The sequence below is a fragment of the Carassius auratus genome, chromosome 32 (genome assembly GCF_003368295.1).
Source record: "Carassius auratus strain Wakin chromosome 32, ASM336829v1, whole genome shotgun sequence".
Classification (NCBI taxonomy): domain Eukaryota; kingdom Metazoa; phylum Chordata; class Actinopteri; order Cypriniformes; family Cyprinidae; genus Carassius; species Carassius auratus.
Genome location: NC_039274.1, coordinates 28,306,688 through 28,325,052, shown reverse-complemented (window position 1 = coordinate 28,325,052; position 18,365 = coordinate 28,306,688). Strand labels below are relative to the sequence as shown.

Sequence of the window (18,365 nt, the reverse complement as noted above, 5' to 3'; positions counted from 1 at the left end):
CCTTTTCCAAACACTTGCTCTCTCTCTCTATCTCTCTCTCTGTGTGTGTGTGTGTGTGTGTGTGTGTGTGTTCAGGAGCAATGCAGTAAGAGTGAGCGTTGAGCTGCAGCAGCATCAGTGTCTCAGTATCAGTCGCTCTGCAGCATGCATCAGGAAACACACTTCATCCACACTTTCTGCTCCACAGGATGTGAGTTCAGGTAGGACCATGTCCTTTCTCTCCTCTCTGCTGCTCTGCCAGCCACTCGATCGCTCTCGTCAGCCGCGGGGAACTCGAACGGGAGATCGCTCACAGCGTCTCTGGTCTGGTCAGTTAGGATCCTGTCAGTTGTTGCATGTTTCATTGAATGTTAGAGCAGCTGGATCATGAGGATTGTTGACTTCATCTTCAGTTAATAAATGAGTTGTCTTTCACAGTCAAGAAAATGCTGAAAGTTTTTGCAGTCTTGAAGATGAAAGCCCCTTCTATGATGCTTTTGCCTGTGAATAATTTTGTCTTCATGCAATAGCTGTAAAAAAAAAAGGCAATTGTAACACTTTCAATTTCTTAAAGCACAGACAAGCTATTCATCATAAAATCTATTTTATGGAGGTATAAATGTGATGTTTTTTTGGGGAGGGGTTGTCTAAATTTCTGAAGTGTTTAAATTTAAACTTCTGTATTGTGTATTTCATTTCTTGGTCATCGGTTAAAAGTTGATAAGAATATATGCTAAAACTGTTGCTTATAGCTGACAGCTAAGACTTTATCGTGGCTGTGATGTTGAGGGAATTATATCACTAATTATGAAATTAAATTGTTTGACTGATTTAAAGGTACAGGTTGTAGGACCTGCCACTAGAGGGCTCACAACCAAAACAATAACAATCGCGTGGTTTGATGACGCTAAGAAGGAGCGTGGAATGATGGGAATTTGTTGTCTTCTACCCAACCGCTGACGGTCATCAATCAGACGGAAAGATAAATCATGGATTTAACGGATGCAAAGACGCGATCACACTATGGATCAGACGCGTCCTCGCGCGGGTCTAGAGACACGATGCCCCGCGTTCGGCATGTATGCCTCATAATACTAATCTTGTTGATCGTTATAATAGCATACGTTTTCTGTAAAGATACAAATCAAAACAACTCACCTGTCGAGTAAAACACAAGTGAGATCATCTCTTTCTAGTTGAAGTTTGTCGCGAAGCTCTCTCCATCTAGAAAATGCAACTCCGGTGGATTGTCAGTACAATCCACCATAAAACGTGCAAGCAGAAGCAAATAAGGAACTGCTTGAAGCAAGGTAGTGCGTTTGCTGGACGCTAGACACTACTTCTGCATTTGTTGTCATGTTGTCATGTGGTTTCTACGTCAATAAAGGCGGTAAAAAAGGGGTAACTAACGTCATTGAGTGGCGACTGCACTGCCCCGTGTCACTGTTTAGAATGGGAATTTTCTCAAAATTTTCAAGTAGTTGAAAACATTAGAGATATTGTTAGTAATCAGCTGAACAAAATATATAACAATAGCCTAGTGGCTTTTGGATATTTTACTGCAAATATCTTACAAATTCTACCTTTAAAAGAATGAATCTTTAAAATATCATGAGCATTATTATATTACAATTTATAGCTGAAAGTCATCAGCTGATCAGTGTTTTAGTAAAAACGATTTCAATGTATGTTATTCCTGACATCTAAATAAGTCAAACAAGAGGACTGCGACATTCTGACTTGTATTAAATGTAAAATTATTATCGAGACTCGATTAAAATATTTTTATCGGCTCTGCAATAAAGGTGAGAGGAAGCTAGAGGAGCGTGTCTGTAATCCCAGCTCTTGATTCATATCTAAAGACAGTCCTTCATGCTAAAGCAGAATCTGAATCTCTCTAATCATTTCATATGCATATATCTGCTGCTCTCAGGTGACTGTCAACATTTTCAAGGTGGGCAGTATTAATTATCACATACAGCACCGAAACACATGAGCAACCTGATGAAAACGTGCAACAAAAATACATCTACAGTAGAACGTTAGACAGGAATTATTTTCTGAATTTATGAATCACATGAAAGTTGCATTAGATAAATATATATTTAACTATTAAAGATTAAAAATTATACTAGCAAACATATATAATATAACATAGCTAATATGAAAAAATAACGCAGTTATTGCTCATGGATTCCCTTTTTGAGGTCAATTATTTAAATCAATACAATATAAAATAACATAACATAATATATAACATAAATTCCCTTTTTGAGTTAAATGCCTTTAAGTTGCTATGAAACCTGTAAAGCGCATTCATCGGCTCTGTAGCGACACCCCCTCTATAGCGGTTTGCAAAAGAATTGCAGTTATTTTGCAATTACTAGAATTCAATCAAATGGCTTTCCAAACATTTGTGTGTGTGTGTGTGTGTGTGTGTGTGTGTCCTGTACACGGCATATTATTTCTTCTGACAGGGAACATTGCTGGCAAACACACTTAATCAATTTGTGCTGGAATCATGACTAATATAATTTATTAAACCATAGCTTACTTATTTTAACTTTCACTCTTTAGCTGTGGCTCCCAGCTTTTTTGAAATCACCCTTTCATAATTTTTTTATTAACAATAAATAATCTAATTTTAAATTTTAAATCAGATGGAGGTCATGAAGGAAATTCATTCGAGGAATATTTTCTTGGCACCAAGATATGAATTACCTCTCCTGCCAGAGAGACCTGAAGATGAATGCAGGAGACAGAGAGACACAATGTATATGAATCAGCATGAAAGAATAATAGCAGTAGACAGAAAGTGTTTGTTTAAACAACCATAAAAGTCTATCATATATGAAGAGTGTTATTAGCATTCTCAGTTATCTCAATGGCAGTTGCAAATTAAAATAACGGTGCATTTAATAGCCTCCAAAACAAAACCGGTCTCTAATAAAACCTCAACAGTTTTTATATGTTTCTTAATGTTTTCTTTTTTCAAAAGCTCTCTACTTTTGAATTTTGAAAAGCTGTTAATTGAGACGGATGTCTGTTAGAACCAAAGTGTGCAATTCCAGCATCAGATAAACCTTGAAATCCCAATATTGAGTATTAAAGGCACAGTGTGTAAAAACCACTAGAACAGTGTTATATATTCTGTTGACTTGTGTGTACATACATTATTCCAAATGTTTCGAAGAATGTTTAAATCCTGAGAAATAAGCAATTTTAACTATAGTGACACGGACCGTGTCCACAGTGTCATTGTTTCACCTGCCGATGACATCATAATCCCTTAATTTTCCTCGGTTTTGTTTTGTAGAAAACATGGAAACATCAAAGACGCTTTAATATGTTGTGCATTTTAATAGACCGGTGATGACCGCACAGAGTAGCATTATAACAGAACTTATAAATGTTTCCAGTATGATAAACGACGGCTTTCGGCCTCACCGTGCTTCATTCTACTACATTAATAAATCATTAGCTCATCTATGAACATGATTTCTGCCCGACTCCCATGATTCCACACTCAGTCACGGCATCATCAAACTACGTCTTGTTGTTTTATTTTTTTTTGTTTTGAACATGCACCCTCAAAATTACATATTGTGTCTTTAATATTTAATTAAATTAATTTGGAAAATGTTATTGAATTTTATTTTATTTTTTATATTCGACCAAACCTTGGACCCAATATTTATTTGAAAACCTGTTTGGTAACAATAATTATTTTGCACAAAATATTAATGTGAAATGTGAAAAGTGAAATGAAGTGCATGTATCCATAATTAAACATCCCTCACATAGCTCCGGGGGGTGAATAAAGGCCTCCTGTAGTGAATCCATGCATTTTTTTTTAAAGATAAATATCTATATTTCAAATGTAATAAATACTTTTTTCTCACTTCTGCTGACCGGCGGATGACATTAGGCATTCGCTGCGTGATTTGACAAAAATGCATGGATTCGCTACAGGAGGCTTTCATTCACCCCCTGGAGCTGTGTGAGGGATGTTTTATTGCGGGTGTGCGCACTTTATTTCACATCTTATGCACTGTTGACAACCAACACCAGCTCACCCCATTGAAAGGCTTGGAAGAGCAAGGACAATTTTAATATAACTTTGATTGAATTATTCTGGAAGAAGAAAGTCACACACTTTTGAGAGGGTGAATAAAACAAAGGCTAATTTTCATTTTTGGGTGAACTAACCATTTAAATGAATTGTCTTGCTCTTTGATAGGCACTGATGAGTAAACTTCTTGGACATAAATCCAAGGCAGGAGTCTTCAAGGACTGGGTGATATATTGAATGTAAAAAAAAAAAAAAAAACCTTGCATCTTCAAATGACTTTAATGTATTTTTTATTTTTGGCCATTAACTCTCCTAAATACTGTGCAATTAGATTACTTCTGTTATCCTACTTTATATCGCCACTTTTTACATTTTTTACAATCCAAAATAACCCTGCATATTCTTGATCAATGGACATATTTATTTTAACTCGAATAAAGTACTATAGTTTGAAGAACATGACAAACTTATCTTTAGCTTTCCATTGTGCTTCTGTTGTATTTTGCATTTAATAAAAAAAGAGGTAAATTCCTTGAATTGCTGCTTACACACACTTTCGAAACCAAAAAAATGGGTGCTTTTTCATCTGAATAGCGTGAAATCTATTTTTCCTTTGTTTTGACATTCCTGCAATGATTGGAAACGTCTCGGTTACGTATGGTAACCCTCGTTCCCTGAAGGAGGGAACGGAGACGCCACGTCGGATGACCGACGAATATGGGATATCGCTTCGATAGACCAATCTACTTCGAGTGTAAACTAAACGAGCCAATGCACATTGGCATGCAATTATTGCATCCAGCTGCCGCTGATCACTGCGTGAGTATAAGAGGGCAGCAGGTGCAATGCATACCAGTTTTTCACTGAGGAGCCGAGCCGGGAACCCGGCAGCTCAGCGGCGGTACAGCAACCATGGCGACGGGACGTGGCGTCTCCGTTCCCTCCTTCAGGGAACGAGGGTTACCATACGTAACCGAGACGTTCCCTTTCAGTCGGTCACTCTCGACGCCACGTCGGATGACCGACGAATATGGGATCCCTATCAAAGCGCCATGGGTGCTGCCCCTTCCAGTGCCCTGTGCGAGCCGCCTGCGCCCCTATTAGGTGTAGGCCGGGGCTCAGAACAAGTAGCTCCACTCACCATTGTCAAAGCACTACCTCACTGGGTGAGATTGGATAACACTGGGAAAACGTACCCGGTCCGCTTGGAGCCGGGACGCTGCGGAAGCCCCATCCTTCCCGAAGGAGGTCTCGGAGGCAAATACACATATAGCATCCGTTTAGGAGTATACGGAGAAATTTGAGGTGATTAAAACCCTCTTGGGAAGGCAGAAGTCTGCCGGGGAAACACGGGCTCTAAGGCTATACCGTGGACTATACACATACGAGTACCGCTTAGGTCTCAATATGGAGCCCAGCCTTCCATGGTTCTCACGGATTCATCATGAAGGCCTGGCGCCGGACGTTCCGCCGCGTCCAGCTGCCTAGGGTGATGGAGGAACTCAACAGGGTCTACAGTTCGGACACTCTGGAGCAGTTTTAGCAAGCCGACACTAACCGGGGCCTCTCAGTGCCACTACCCGTTTGAGGTGAGAACACAGGAGGATACCGGCTCTACACGAAGGCTATAGAACCTAGCGAACGTGTTAGGGGTCGCCCAGCCCGCAGCTCTACAAATATCTGTCAGCGAGGCGCCACGAGCCAGCGCCCAGGAGGATGCAACACTTCTAGTTGAGTGAGCTCGAAGCCTGAACGGGCAGGGCACATCCTGAGCCTGATAAGCCAGGGTTATGGCATCCACAATCCAGTGGGCCATCCTCTGCTTAGAGACGGCATTCCCCTTCTGCCGGCCTCCGTAACAGACAAGGAGCTGGTCTGAGGTCCTGAAGCTTTGCGTCCGGTCCACGTAGCACCTTAATGCTCGAACAGGACAAAGCAAAGCCAGGGCTGGGTCTGCCTCCTCCAGGGGCAGCGCTTGCAGGTTCACCACTTGGTCTTTGAAGGGTGTAGTGGGAACCTTGGGCACGTAGCCAGGCCGGGGCCTCAGGATTACCTGGGAGTCAGCCGGCCCGAACTCTAGGCACGAATCGTTGACCGAAAATGCATGCAGGTCCCCTACCCTCTTGATGGAGGCCAGTGCAAGCAGGAGCACAGTTTTCAATGAAAGAAACTTTAGCTCAACTGAATGCAAAGGCTCGAATGGGCCCTGCTGTAGTGATTTAAGCACTAGAGACAGGTCCCAAGAGGGTATACAGGGGGGCCGGGATGGATTTAACCTCCTGGCCCCTCTAAGGAACCTGATGATGAGGTCATGCTTACCCAAAGACTTCCCATTCACAGGGTCATGGTACGCAGCAATAGCGGCAACCTGGACTTTGAGGGTGGAGGGAGACAGCCTTCGCTCCAACCCTTGCTGCAAAAAGGATAGCACGGCCGCAATCGGGCATCTTCGGGGGTCTTCTCGGCGAGAAGAACACCACTCAACGAACAGGTTCCACTTCAAGGCATAGGCGTGTCTCGTAGACGGTGCTCTTGCCGAAGTGATGGTGTTAACTACCTCTTGGGGTAGGTCACCTAGAACCTCGGCGTCCCGTCCAGGGACCAAACATGGAGTTTCCAAAGGTCTGGACGCGGGTGCCAAATGGTGCCCCGTCTCTGAGTCAGTAAATCCCTCCTCAGAGGAACCAGCCAAGGAGGGGCTGTCGAGAGGAGCACTAGTTCGGGGAACCAGGTCCGAGTAGGCCAATATGGCGCTACTAGTAAGACTTGCTCCTCGTCCTCCTGGACTTTGCACAACGTCTGTGCGAGAAGGCTCACTGGGGGAAACGCATACTTGCGTAGGTCCCGCGGCCAGCTGTGTGCCAGTGCGTCCGTGCCGAGAGTTCCCTCGGTCAGGGAGTAGAAAGCCTGGCAGTGAGAGGTCTCTGGAGCAGCAAACAGGTCTACCTGAGCGGCTCTGAACCGCCTCCAAATCAGCTGGACCGTCAGGGGATGGAGTCGCCATTCTCCCGGGAGCATTGCTCAAGACAGCTCGTCGGCTGTACGACTGAGCAGGCCTGGAATGTGAACAGCACGAAGTGACCTCAGAACCTTCTGACTCCAAAGGAGGAGGTGGCGGGCGAGTTGCAAGATGTGACGAGAGCGCAGACCACCTTGGTGGTTGATGTACGCAACAGTCGCAGTGTTGTCCAATCGAACCAGCACAGGCTTGCCTCGTAAGAGACCTTTGAGACGGTTCAAGGCAAGGTGCGTTGCTAACAACTCTAGGCAATTGATGTGCCACTGCAGCTGCGGGCCCGTCCAAACCCCTGAGACTGCATGCCCGTTGTACGTGGCCCCCCCGGTGGTGGTGGAGGCATGCGTGTAAACCACAGCATGCCTGGAGATCTGCTCTAGGGGCACCCCTGCCCATAGGAATGCCAGATCTGACCACGGAGTGAGGGTTTGGCGACAGGCCGGTGTAACTTGGACCCGGTGAGTGCCGCGCTTCCACGCCCACCTCGGGACTCGGCCATAAAGCCAGTGTCGGAGCGGTCTCATATGTGATAGGCCAAGCGGTGTAAGTGCCGCTGTGGCCACCATATGCCCCAGGAGCCTCTGAAAGAGTTTCAGTGGGACCGCCGTCCTGCTCTTGGACGTATTCAAGCAGGCTAGCACGGACCGCGCACGTTCCTCTTTGAGGCATGCTGTCTGTTCGACCGAATCCAACTCCATACCGAGAAAAGAGATCCTCTGCAATGGTGAGAGTTTGCTCTTTTCCCAGCTGACCTGAAGGCCCAACAGGCTCAGGTGCCGGAGCACCACATCCCTGTGCTCGCACAACTGATCTCGAGACTGTGCTAGTATCAGCCAATTGAGAATGCGAACACTCTGCTCTCTGAGAGGAACGAGAGCTGCCTCCGTGACTTCCGTGAAGACACAGGGAGACTGGGACAGCCGGAAGGGCAGGACCTTGTACTGATATGCTAGTCCTTCGAACGCAAGCCGCAGAAAAGGTCTGTGGCGCGGAAGTATGGACACATGAAAGTACACGTCCTTCAGGTCGATCGCAGGTCGAGAATTCTCCGCCTGGCCCTCCTCCAGGGGAGGGAGAGGTGCCTACACAGTTCCCGCAGTGAGAACATGACTCATCCACGAAAGCCACCTCAGCGTGCTCGACGCCCAGACACGTGAGGCAGCGATCGTGACCATCACCCGTTGCCAGGTAACGACCGCACCCAGAAACGCACGAGTGAAACGGCATCCTTATAAGGACGATCCGTCGTCTTTACAAAGACGCACCCGTGAAGCTCTTTTAGAGAGAATTTGCTCTTTTAGGAAATGCTCTTTCAGTGCTGAGGCGCACAGGGGAGATGGCCGCTTGCAACACGACAGGGGTAGTGCAACCTGAAGTGTGCAAATCCACTCGACACAGGAACGACCGCCGCTGAAGCGCCGTCTCGCCAACACACGAAGCTTCCGAGAGCGTGCTGAACCCGTAGTTCACAGCAGACACAGTTGAGCAGAGCGATACTAACGCTCGGCTCCGAAGCGAAAAGCTGGTATGCATTGCACCTGCTGCCCTCTTATACTCACGCAGTGATCAGCGGCAGCTGGATGCAATAATTGCATGCCAATGTGCATTGGCTCGTTTAGTTTACACTCGAAGTAGATTGGTCTATCGAAGCGATATCCCATATTCGTCGGTCATCCGACGTGGCGTCGAGAGTGACCGACTGAAAGGGAACCAAGGCAGGCCTGTTTAGATGACAATGCAACAAGTCCAATAGATTATATTTTTATATATTTATATTATATATTGATTATATATATTTTTAAACCCTATTATTGAAGCTTAACATTTTCTAAAAGAATGAACTTTTCTGTTTTCTGTTTGGTGGACACAGAAAAACGCACTGCAGCTTTAATAATAGATGAAGCTGTTGGACTGGCGATGACAGGATCTGTATCAGAGTCCATCAGATATTTAGAAACGATTAAACACATCAATATCGGCATAAGTAGCTTATCTGGAATAAGCACAGCTGGAAACAGATGTGACATTGACCAATGCTCCCTTGGAAACACACCTATAAATAAGTGTTGTTATTGTTAACTCAAACTAAAACCAATTAAAATGAAAATATTTCAAATATTAGATGAAAAATGTAAACTTAAATAAAAATAAAAAATGCTGACTTTGAAACTAACTAACTAAAACAAGGCTAAAACAGTTATCACAATGAAATGACTAAAGCTTAAGCTATGATTAATATGAAAACTGAAAATATAAAAATGAAGCATCATTCAAACTGTTAGTAAATATAATAATAGTATATCAATAAACAACACTGGTGTGTGCTTTACTGGCAATCTTAAATAGTCCACAACACTGTCAGTTAGTTAAACAATAACCGCTTAAAACATGCACAGACACAAACCAAACACATTATGCAAACTAAGGCCTGAAACACACTATTTACTCAAGCGTGCGAGTAGATGCATGTGAATGCTTAGCCAGCATATCCCAAACACACTGAACTTCCAAACCAATGCCATTAAAGCAAACATTCAGGAAGCCAGAGATAAACCTATTTAAAAATAATTCAAATGACTTGTAAACTATATTTTAGCTACCGGAATGGTAATATCTTTCAAAAGTTTGGGGTCAGTAAGATTTTTTTAAAGAAATTTGAGTGACAGTAAAGACATTAGTAATGTTAGAAAAGACATTTATAATGTTGACCTTTTTATTCATCAAATAATCATAAAAAAAAGTATTGCAGTTTCTACAAAAAATATGAAGCAGCAGAACTGTTTTCAAAACTAATAATCATAGGAAATGTTTCTTGAGCAGTGAATAAGAAAATCATAATGATTTCTGAAGATCATGTGACACTAAAGGCTGGAGGAATGATGCTGAAAATACAGCTTTACATCACAGAAATAAATTACATTGTACAATATATTTAAATAGAAAACATTTTAAACTCAAATAATATTTCGCAATGTATTACTGATTTTACTGTATTTTTACTGTAAATACAGCCTTGGTGAGAATAAAAGACTTCTTTCAAAAACATTTAAAAGAAATGTTACTGACCACAAACTTTATAATTTATTCATAATTTAAACAGTTCTTTTTTCTTTTATTTTTTGCCACAAAAACAATTAAGGTTAGAGAAGGATAGTTGTGCTATTTAAAAAACAACACAACTGGTATGACACTGAAAAATGTCAAATTAGTTACGTTTAACGATGAGCCGAATATACATTGACCCTTGATGACCCAGTAAACAATTCAGAAATGATATTATAAACATCTATCTGACACTAATATGAAGCCGTTTGTTCGATGTTTCAGTGCATGAGAAGAAGAATAGATCAAGCCTCTCTTGACCTAATGAGAAGCAGGACAGTAAGAACAAGTGAACTCGTGTGGGCTTGCTTCCACTGGGATTGTGGGGGAATTAATTTAAAGCCCTTTGGCTGGTTTCCTCACACACTCGGCTAAAAGAAATCACATCTCCTCAGCTGCCCCCAATCATCTGATCCAGACACACATGTGAAATCAAATGATGGGATGCTGTGAAGTGGTTTTTTAAACCGTGTTAATGCATACCGAGTTCACTGGCTTGGCTGTCAGTGGAACTATTTTCCTTGAAATTGTGACTATTTCTCATTTAGGATTATAAGCATGCCTGCTAATTACTTAGCTAAGTAATTTGTTATGCCATTTTTCAACTACACTAAAAATAATATGGTGTAGAAACAAATTGCCAGTTAGTTTCACAATTAATTAGAAAGAAATGGCAAGTAAACACATTGAAAATGTGTAGAAAGACCGAAATAGTATTTTCTTTTAAAAGCTGGTTCGATAATCTGTTTTATTTATAGTTTTGAATACATACGCTGCATCAAATACATTTTTTTTCAGTTCATGCATGTGAATTCTGCTGAAAATTCATATCCATGATCTTAAAATAATAATAATACTAATAATAAATTAAAATAAATTAAAATATAAAACTATATATATTTATATATACATATAAAAGGTTTAAATAAAATAACATTTTAATTAAAAAAATATCATAACTGTTATATAATTATAATGTTCACATTCTGTATAAAAAAAACTAGCTGTTAAACACAGCTTTAAAAATCATATGTTCTCATAAATTGTATTGAATTTAATTTGGATCAATTTTGGCCCAGAACATTGCAGTCATACTCTGCATTTGAACATTATACAAGGGATAAGACCTTTAAATACTCGTAATGTATTCTAGAAAGAAATGCATAGAAAATGCATAAAGATTGACGATCGAAAGAGGAGAGAGTGTGAGGGAGAAGCAAGTGGGAATGGAGCAAGAGAGACGATTGACCATAATAAAGAGAAAAAGGGAGGGTTAAGGGAAACGTGCGAGAGGTATTACAAGAAAATTGATCCCTGGGGTTAAATGCAAAGGAATGATGCTGGTCTACATGAAAGGTCTGTAATCTACTGTAATATCCATAGCTGCTGAACAAACCGTGTGAAGAAAGCTGGAGAGTATTCATGCTGCAGGATCGGACCGAACAGATGACAGATGGTTGCAAACATCATTACAGCTGGGAATCGAGAACCAGTTGTATTTGTTAAGAAATCTGGAACCGAAGCAGTCCCAAGACTTTCAGTTTGATTAATAGTTTTCTGTATTCTGCTGCATGTACTAAAATACAGTGTTTCCTACAGCATGACTCAAATGATGCAAAAGGAATAATGTTTGAGCATGTAGTCTGAATTAATCAAATGTGAGCCACTAAACAGAAATAGATCTGCAGCATTATACTGCATTGTCTCACTAGTTATGCACAACAGCAACCATAAAATGTGACCATGAAGTTTGTTTCATGAACTTTTTCTTGAGTCAGTTAAAAATATTTATGCAACAGTCTCAAATTATTATAGTTATTATTATAATAGTTATGTACTTAAAGTTTGTGACACTAGCTGGTTGTTCATACTGTTCAAAGTTGCTCAAAATACTAAAATAACCTATTCACTGAAAACAAAAAATCATCCGACAAATTTTCTTGGGAAGACCTTGATGATGTTCATGCATTAATTATAAAATGAATTAATTGTGAATGCATTAATTAATATAAATAGTTATTTTTTTATATTATTGTAATTTTAGAGAATAGATAGATTTCAGCAGCAAATATATGTTTTAGCGTTACTGTTTTATTATTTTTTTTACACTTGTTTTAAGTTAAAATTTGTAAAAATAAATAAATAATAATAATAATAATAATAATTGCATTAAAACAAAATACACTTACATTTAAGATTAAATCTATAAAAATAAGTCTTAATATTTTATGCAGCATATGTTGCTCCTCAAATACATCTTATTTTAAGGATTTGCCGATTTGACTGGAAAACAAATGAATTATTCAATTAATGTTGACATGCATTATTCATTACTTTTATGTTTACAATTATTAAATTATATTTAAAGATACTTTTTGCTAAAAAATTTTTGTTTAGTTTATAGTTAGAACTAATTTTAAGGAAGGCTTTTAAAAAAAAAGAAGAAGAAGAAAAAGAAAAAGAAAATTATGCATTTGTTAATAAATCATGCTTTAAAAAAGTGTAAAAGTGTCATCTGTGGAGGGATAATGGCTACATTCCTTACAATTCCCATCCACACACACACACACTGGCTATGAAAAATGCTTCCAATTTGGGCACAATGCAACAAAACCCAAGAAAGCCTCAAGACTGTCCAAAGAGGTCCAAGAGAGTATTTCCCCCTCTAGTCACTCATAAATTGAGTTGTTCTTCATGTCAGGCTTGAGTGGCACTTCAGTTTCTGCCTCACACACCCTGGCGTTATCTCCCATCCCAGCTTCGACAGCCTAACACCCTCAATAGCTGAGTCGTTAATCAGAGCAGCCAATTATCAAAATACTGCAAATGTCACACACAATCCCATCCTAAATGATCATGGCTGCAGGAAGAATTAATCTCCAGCGACAGCTTTTAGAGACCCTTTAATCACCAAAACATGGGTACACAATCGGATGCGTGGATAGCAAGTGTGCACTGATTTATTATTCAGGTAGCTTTCTGTAGCACTAAAATGTTGACCGTTCAAGAAAACTTTAAGAAACACAAAACTTTCGTCTTCTTTTTAGCTTGTCAAGAACTGGTTTTGGTTCCAGTGAGAAACTCAGTAGCAAACACCGAAAAAGTGAAACCTATTTATCAGCTTTTCATCTCCTTTCAAATGAGATGGTTCCAGAGAAGGACTGAAAAGATAAATGTAGGAAATCTCTCGGAGTTTGCTTTTATTCCCCAAACAAAGCGGCTTCTAAATGTGAACAAGTCTTTTTCAAAAACTTGGGTTAATTCAGAGATGAAAGGTTTTCTTCTCTGTGACAGCTGTATTTCTCCATTAAATTGCTAATGCGGTTACCAGAGTTGCCTGCGTCCTTGCACACTAATTACCAGTCCCAAATAAGACCCAACGGCATGTCCCCTTAATGACCGGACCTCACCGAAGACCTGAAAGGGCTTGATGAATGCATGGATAATCCCAAACCTGCTGACACAGGTTCCTAAATAGGCCTCTTAGATTAGAAATTTGTTTCATTATTAATGTAGATTTCAAGGTTTGTCTACGGAGTCTGTCGGACCATGCATGGGAAAAACGGAAAAGCGCTGTGTTGAAGCAAGCATTGATAGGATGCAATGCTACAAAATATGTAGAAGACTCTGAAAATAGGATTTAAAGAATACAAACTTTTGTTTAATGCAATGTCATACTTATTGAACACAAAGCCATAGACTGGTCTTGATTTCCCCTGTGGCTGAATACAAATTTTTGTATTCGAATGGATTTTTTTATTATTTTATTGCTTTATTTGTCATCTTTTAGGCCTGTGTACCCAAAATGTATTAGTATAATAAATGACTGATTATCAATAGCTACTTTTTATGATTCTCTATTCTACAAGTGTTGCTGGGTTTACGTTCAAATTTATATTGATTTTTCTGTGCGCATTGTTTTTTTGTTTTTTTTGTACTACAAACTAGTGGTTTTGCACCAGAATAACTAATGCAAATTAAAACAGCACGGTGACTGATAGATTATTAGATCTAATTATTATTATTATATATTATTTTGTCAAGATTGCTCTGCGTTATGTACATGCAAAAGTGGGAAGAAAACATTGAGCAATGCAAAAATAGTGAGATATCTCAAGATGAGGAAAACCTTACAAAGCAAACATTTGCTGAACAATCAATAAGTCATGATTAATATAAATTAAGAATTGTAACTATTTGTAACAATCAATCAATAAATAACAAATCTTCCAGTTTGTGTCCATCAAACTGAGATGAGGAACCTCATTTAACTAGTTTTATCATCCAAAACAAAGCACTAATATGTTTATTTAATACATAAAGAAATATATTTTGACAAAAACTTAATCATTTCATATAAAATTACTCATATCAGTCTACTTAGTATTCAAGGGCTAAAGGTATTTTCCGTTTCTGATCCATTCTTGGTGTTTGTTAATATTGTTTCGAGTTAAAATGCAGGTCATTAAGTGTGTTTGGAATAGCGCTATAGTATCATATTGATATATGAAGACTCGGTGAGGCATCACATATTGAATTCAGCGCTCAACTGCGCTGTGATTAATGAGAAATGTTCTGTACATTGAGGGAACTGCATTAAAGAACATTACAGGTTTGGGCCTCATTACTTAGCTCAAGAACACACACAATCCTTTTAATGAAATAATATTTTCTATTCTTTTACTTAAAATATGCAGAAATCTAAAGCCTCTTGCAAAATAACTTATTAAAACATTTAATCATTTGAAAATGATGTTCTTGCAATTAAAAAAAAGATGGAGTTTTGGTGCTTAGTGCCACATTATAAGCCATTAAGTGCCTTATTTCAGTGTTCCCTCATTAACTTCACTTAAAATGACTTTGTATACAGTATATAGAAACAAATAATGTCTGTACAAGTTCAGTATCGTTGTCTACTAAATACGTTTTTTAACCAGCAGAACTAATGAAGTATAACAGTGATCTTTACAGAGTTTCAGAAGTATCCGTTCCATCTTTGGAGAAATGAAAACATTTTTAAATAAAGTGTTCTGATCCAAGAACAATAGAATATTACAAACTAAGGACACAAATCAAACAAAAAAAAAAATTAAAGGAATAGTTCACCTCAAAATGTTTAATTTGAGGAAAACATATTCATCCTCAGGTCATCCAAGATGTAGATGAGTTTGTTTCTTCATAGGAACAGATTTGGAGAAATGTAGCAATGCATCACTTGCTGACTACTGGATGCTCTGCAGTGAATGGGTGCCGTCAGAATGAGAGTCAAAACAACACAATAATCCACAAGTAATCCACACCACTCCAGTCCATCAGTTAATGTCTTGTGAAGTGAAAAGCTTGAAAAATCATAACCCATAAAAATCCCTCCTCCAGTGAAAAAGTTCATCCCCTGTTGTCCCTCAAATCAAAATCCACTGAAATATTTGGGTTTAGAATGGTTATGCACTGTTTTCACTTGTAACCAGTTCTTGATCCGTGCATATTTCACTCCTGATTCAGACTAAATTACTTTTTTCACTGGAGAAATTAAAATTATCAAACATTATGGATAATGGACTTCTATTTTAACCGGAACACAGTTTCCATTTTCTTCAACCATCTGAATGTAATTCTTATATATTTATGGTTTTAAAATAGAGTTGGTGAGCAATGTGACCTTGCACAAATGACATTTTGTACAAGGTCACACTGGAGTCAATAACCAGTAGCAACCCTACTTCACAGCCAATCACAATCAAAGCACAGCAAAAAGACAATCAATGCCAGTAAGAAATGCATTAGCCATAAGTTTTATTTCTTTCCTTTTTGTGTGCAGTTAAATTGACCAAAGCTGCAGCAGATGAATAAAAGAGCTGATATTGACACACACTCTGCTACTAATCCGATAGGAATCGATTAAACCTTATAAAAACGAGGAAATACAATTGTGTCACTAGTGATACAGGAATACAGATAAAGTTCCAAACAAAGTTTAATAGGACAATCCAACAAGACAGACAGGCAGGCATCAAAATCGTGATTCGAGATAAAAATTATCATTAATAAAAGACAGCTGAACAGATCAAACTAATAATGATTAGGAAGTGCTAGAATACCAAAAAATGAGACCTGAAGAATTACAAACTAAAAGTCCATGAACTGAAATGAACAGAACTCAATTAAACTGTTCTTGGCATCTTCATCCACTGAATGAATTGTGTTTTGGCAATGACCATCTGTTTCATCAGTGATCTGTGCTGCACTGAATATTACTCTTAACACAGGAGACTAATGCACGCAAACACATTTTCATCACTGTGCACTTCTTTTAAATTACTAAGGCACTATGATGACTCACAACATCACATTCATAATACTTATTTAATTATCTCATCAATGATTCATAAACCCCATAAATGCAGCATGCTGTATGAATACAAACTATGAAACACATTACCGTACAAACACCAATGACTAATAAACATTTACAGTTATTCACTTAGCAGATGCATAATGCAAAGAAACAAATGAAGAAGGGGAAAGCAACATGAGAAGCGATGCAATACAAAGAGAGTTTACATAGATGTGTGCATGAAGTAAAAACAGGAAAATATTGCAATCTAAAATAACTGTGTTCTATTTGAAAATATTTTTAAATGTGATTTATTCTTGTGATGCACAGTTGTATTTTCAGCATCATTACTCCAGTCTTCAGTCTCACATGATCCTTCAGAAATTCAGCCAGCTCATTGTATTAGTCTTTCTAGCAGACAGCAATTTACTTCTATCTCTGTTTCCTGACCCACAGATAAGCAATCAGGATGGTAGCAGAGACCCAGGCTGATGCGGACATACCGAAGCGATGGAGGAGACAACGCCAGACCCCGCTTTTGTGGACGTGGACCAGGGTATGACCCTGGCATGCATCGCCTTCCTATGTCTGCTTCTGGTGGCAATGATCATCCGCTGTGCCAAAGTCATCATGGACCCCTACAGCGCCATCCCCACCTCCACCTGGGAGGAGCAGCACTTGGACGACTAGCAGATTTCCCCAAGACCTCGCCGAATAAACATGCACCTGCATTCAATCAATGTTTACACCAATGCACGGATATCTACGGGATATTTAAGCCGATAGTCATCTTCTCGCATGCAGCATCACTGGCTTTGAAGACGTCTGCATGGAAACGGAGCTGAATTGAACCCAACTCTATTAAACGAGAAGGCATGCATTTTGAAATGAAGCGGATTTTGACATCAATGTCCTCTTTTTTGCTTCTACCCTGGATGAGGTTTAGTAAAACGAAATCACTCCAAAGCACAAAATCTGACACTTCCATGTTCTCACAACCAATGCATCCTGAATTTGTAATAATAAAATATGTATATTTTTATCTTTAATAAGGTTATACAAGAAACACATCCAATTAAGGCATGGAAAACACTTCTAGCTATACAAGCTCCACAATTTTACAGCGTTGCCACAAGGGGTGCTATAGCCTTCTTACTGTCCGTTTTCTTTTACACAGTCATGGTGGAACAACAGTAAGTTAGGAGGTTAGTCAACAGCCAAAATGCTAATTATGATTTAATATAACAGTAATTTACAGTTAACTATCGCCCCCTTGAGTAGCACCACTGCAAATACAGTATTTACAATGGGACTGCATACTTGCAATACATTGGTCAAGCATTCGCATTTACAGACATGCATAAGTATGAGCTTAATTGTTATTAAGTTTTGCAAGAAGACAAAACTTTGACTGAAGGCCTTGTGGAAACGCCCAAAGATGAAAAACGCCATAAACTCTCTTTAAAAGAGCTCTCTCTCATTTATCGGCTCTTACGATCTGATCCCCTGATGTGGTTTGATTCTGTTGTCCTTGACAAAGTGTACGCATTAGCAGAGAGCTATAGTCTGCACCGCATGATATCAAGTGTCTCAGCTGAGGTTATATAAATGAAGTGGACAAAACAACTAAACACCAGTGTCCTGTCTGATGTGCTACATATCTGTTCTCAACCACAATAAAGATGATAGTAATTCTAGTATTTCTGGTGAATTATCACCAACCATTGGTGAGTACACTGCAAATCTTCAAGCTTTATAATGGGATTTTAAACACCACACTAAATTATGGGGGGAATTCGGGTCTAATCCAGTCATATCACACTAATTTAGGATTTTAGACAATACATAGTTTCAAAGCAGCT

General features: G+C 39.3%; 1 protein-coding gene across 1 annotated transcript; it reads left to right on the top strand.

Annotated features, from left to right (window-relative positions):
• Positions 1-56: 56 nt before the first annotated feature.
• Positions 57-18,354, top strand: LOC113052534 (cortexin domain-containing 1). Its single transcript, XM_026216944.1, has 2 exons — positions 57-200; positions 16,960-18,354. The coding sequence occupies exon 2, from the start codon at positions 17,014-17,016 to the stop codon at positions 17,191-17,193; it is 180 nt and encodes a 59-aa protein (XP_026072729.1). The 5' UTR covers positions 57-200; positions 16,960-17,013; the 3' UTR covers positions 17,194-18,354.
• The last annotated feature ends 11 nt before the right edge of the window (positions 18,355-18,365 follow it).

Coding starts and splice junctions, on each gene's coding strand:
- LOC113052534 (XM_026216944.1), top strand. CDS start 17,014: ATGGAGGAGACAACGCCAGACCCCGCTTTTGTGGACGTGGACCAGGGT.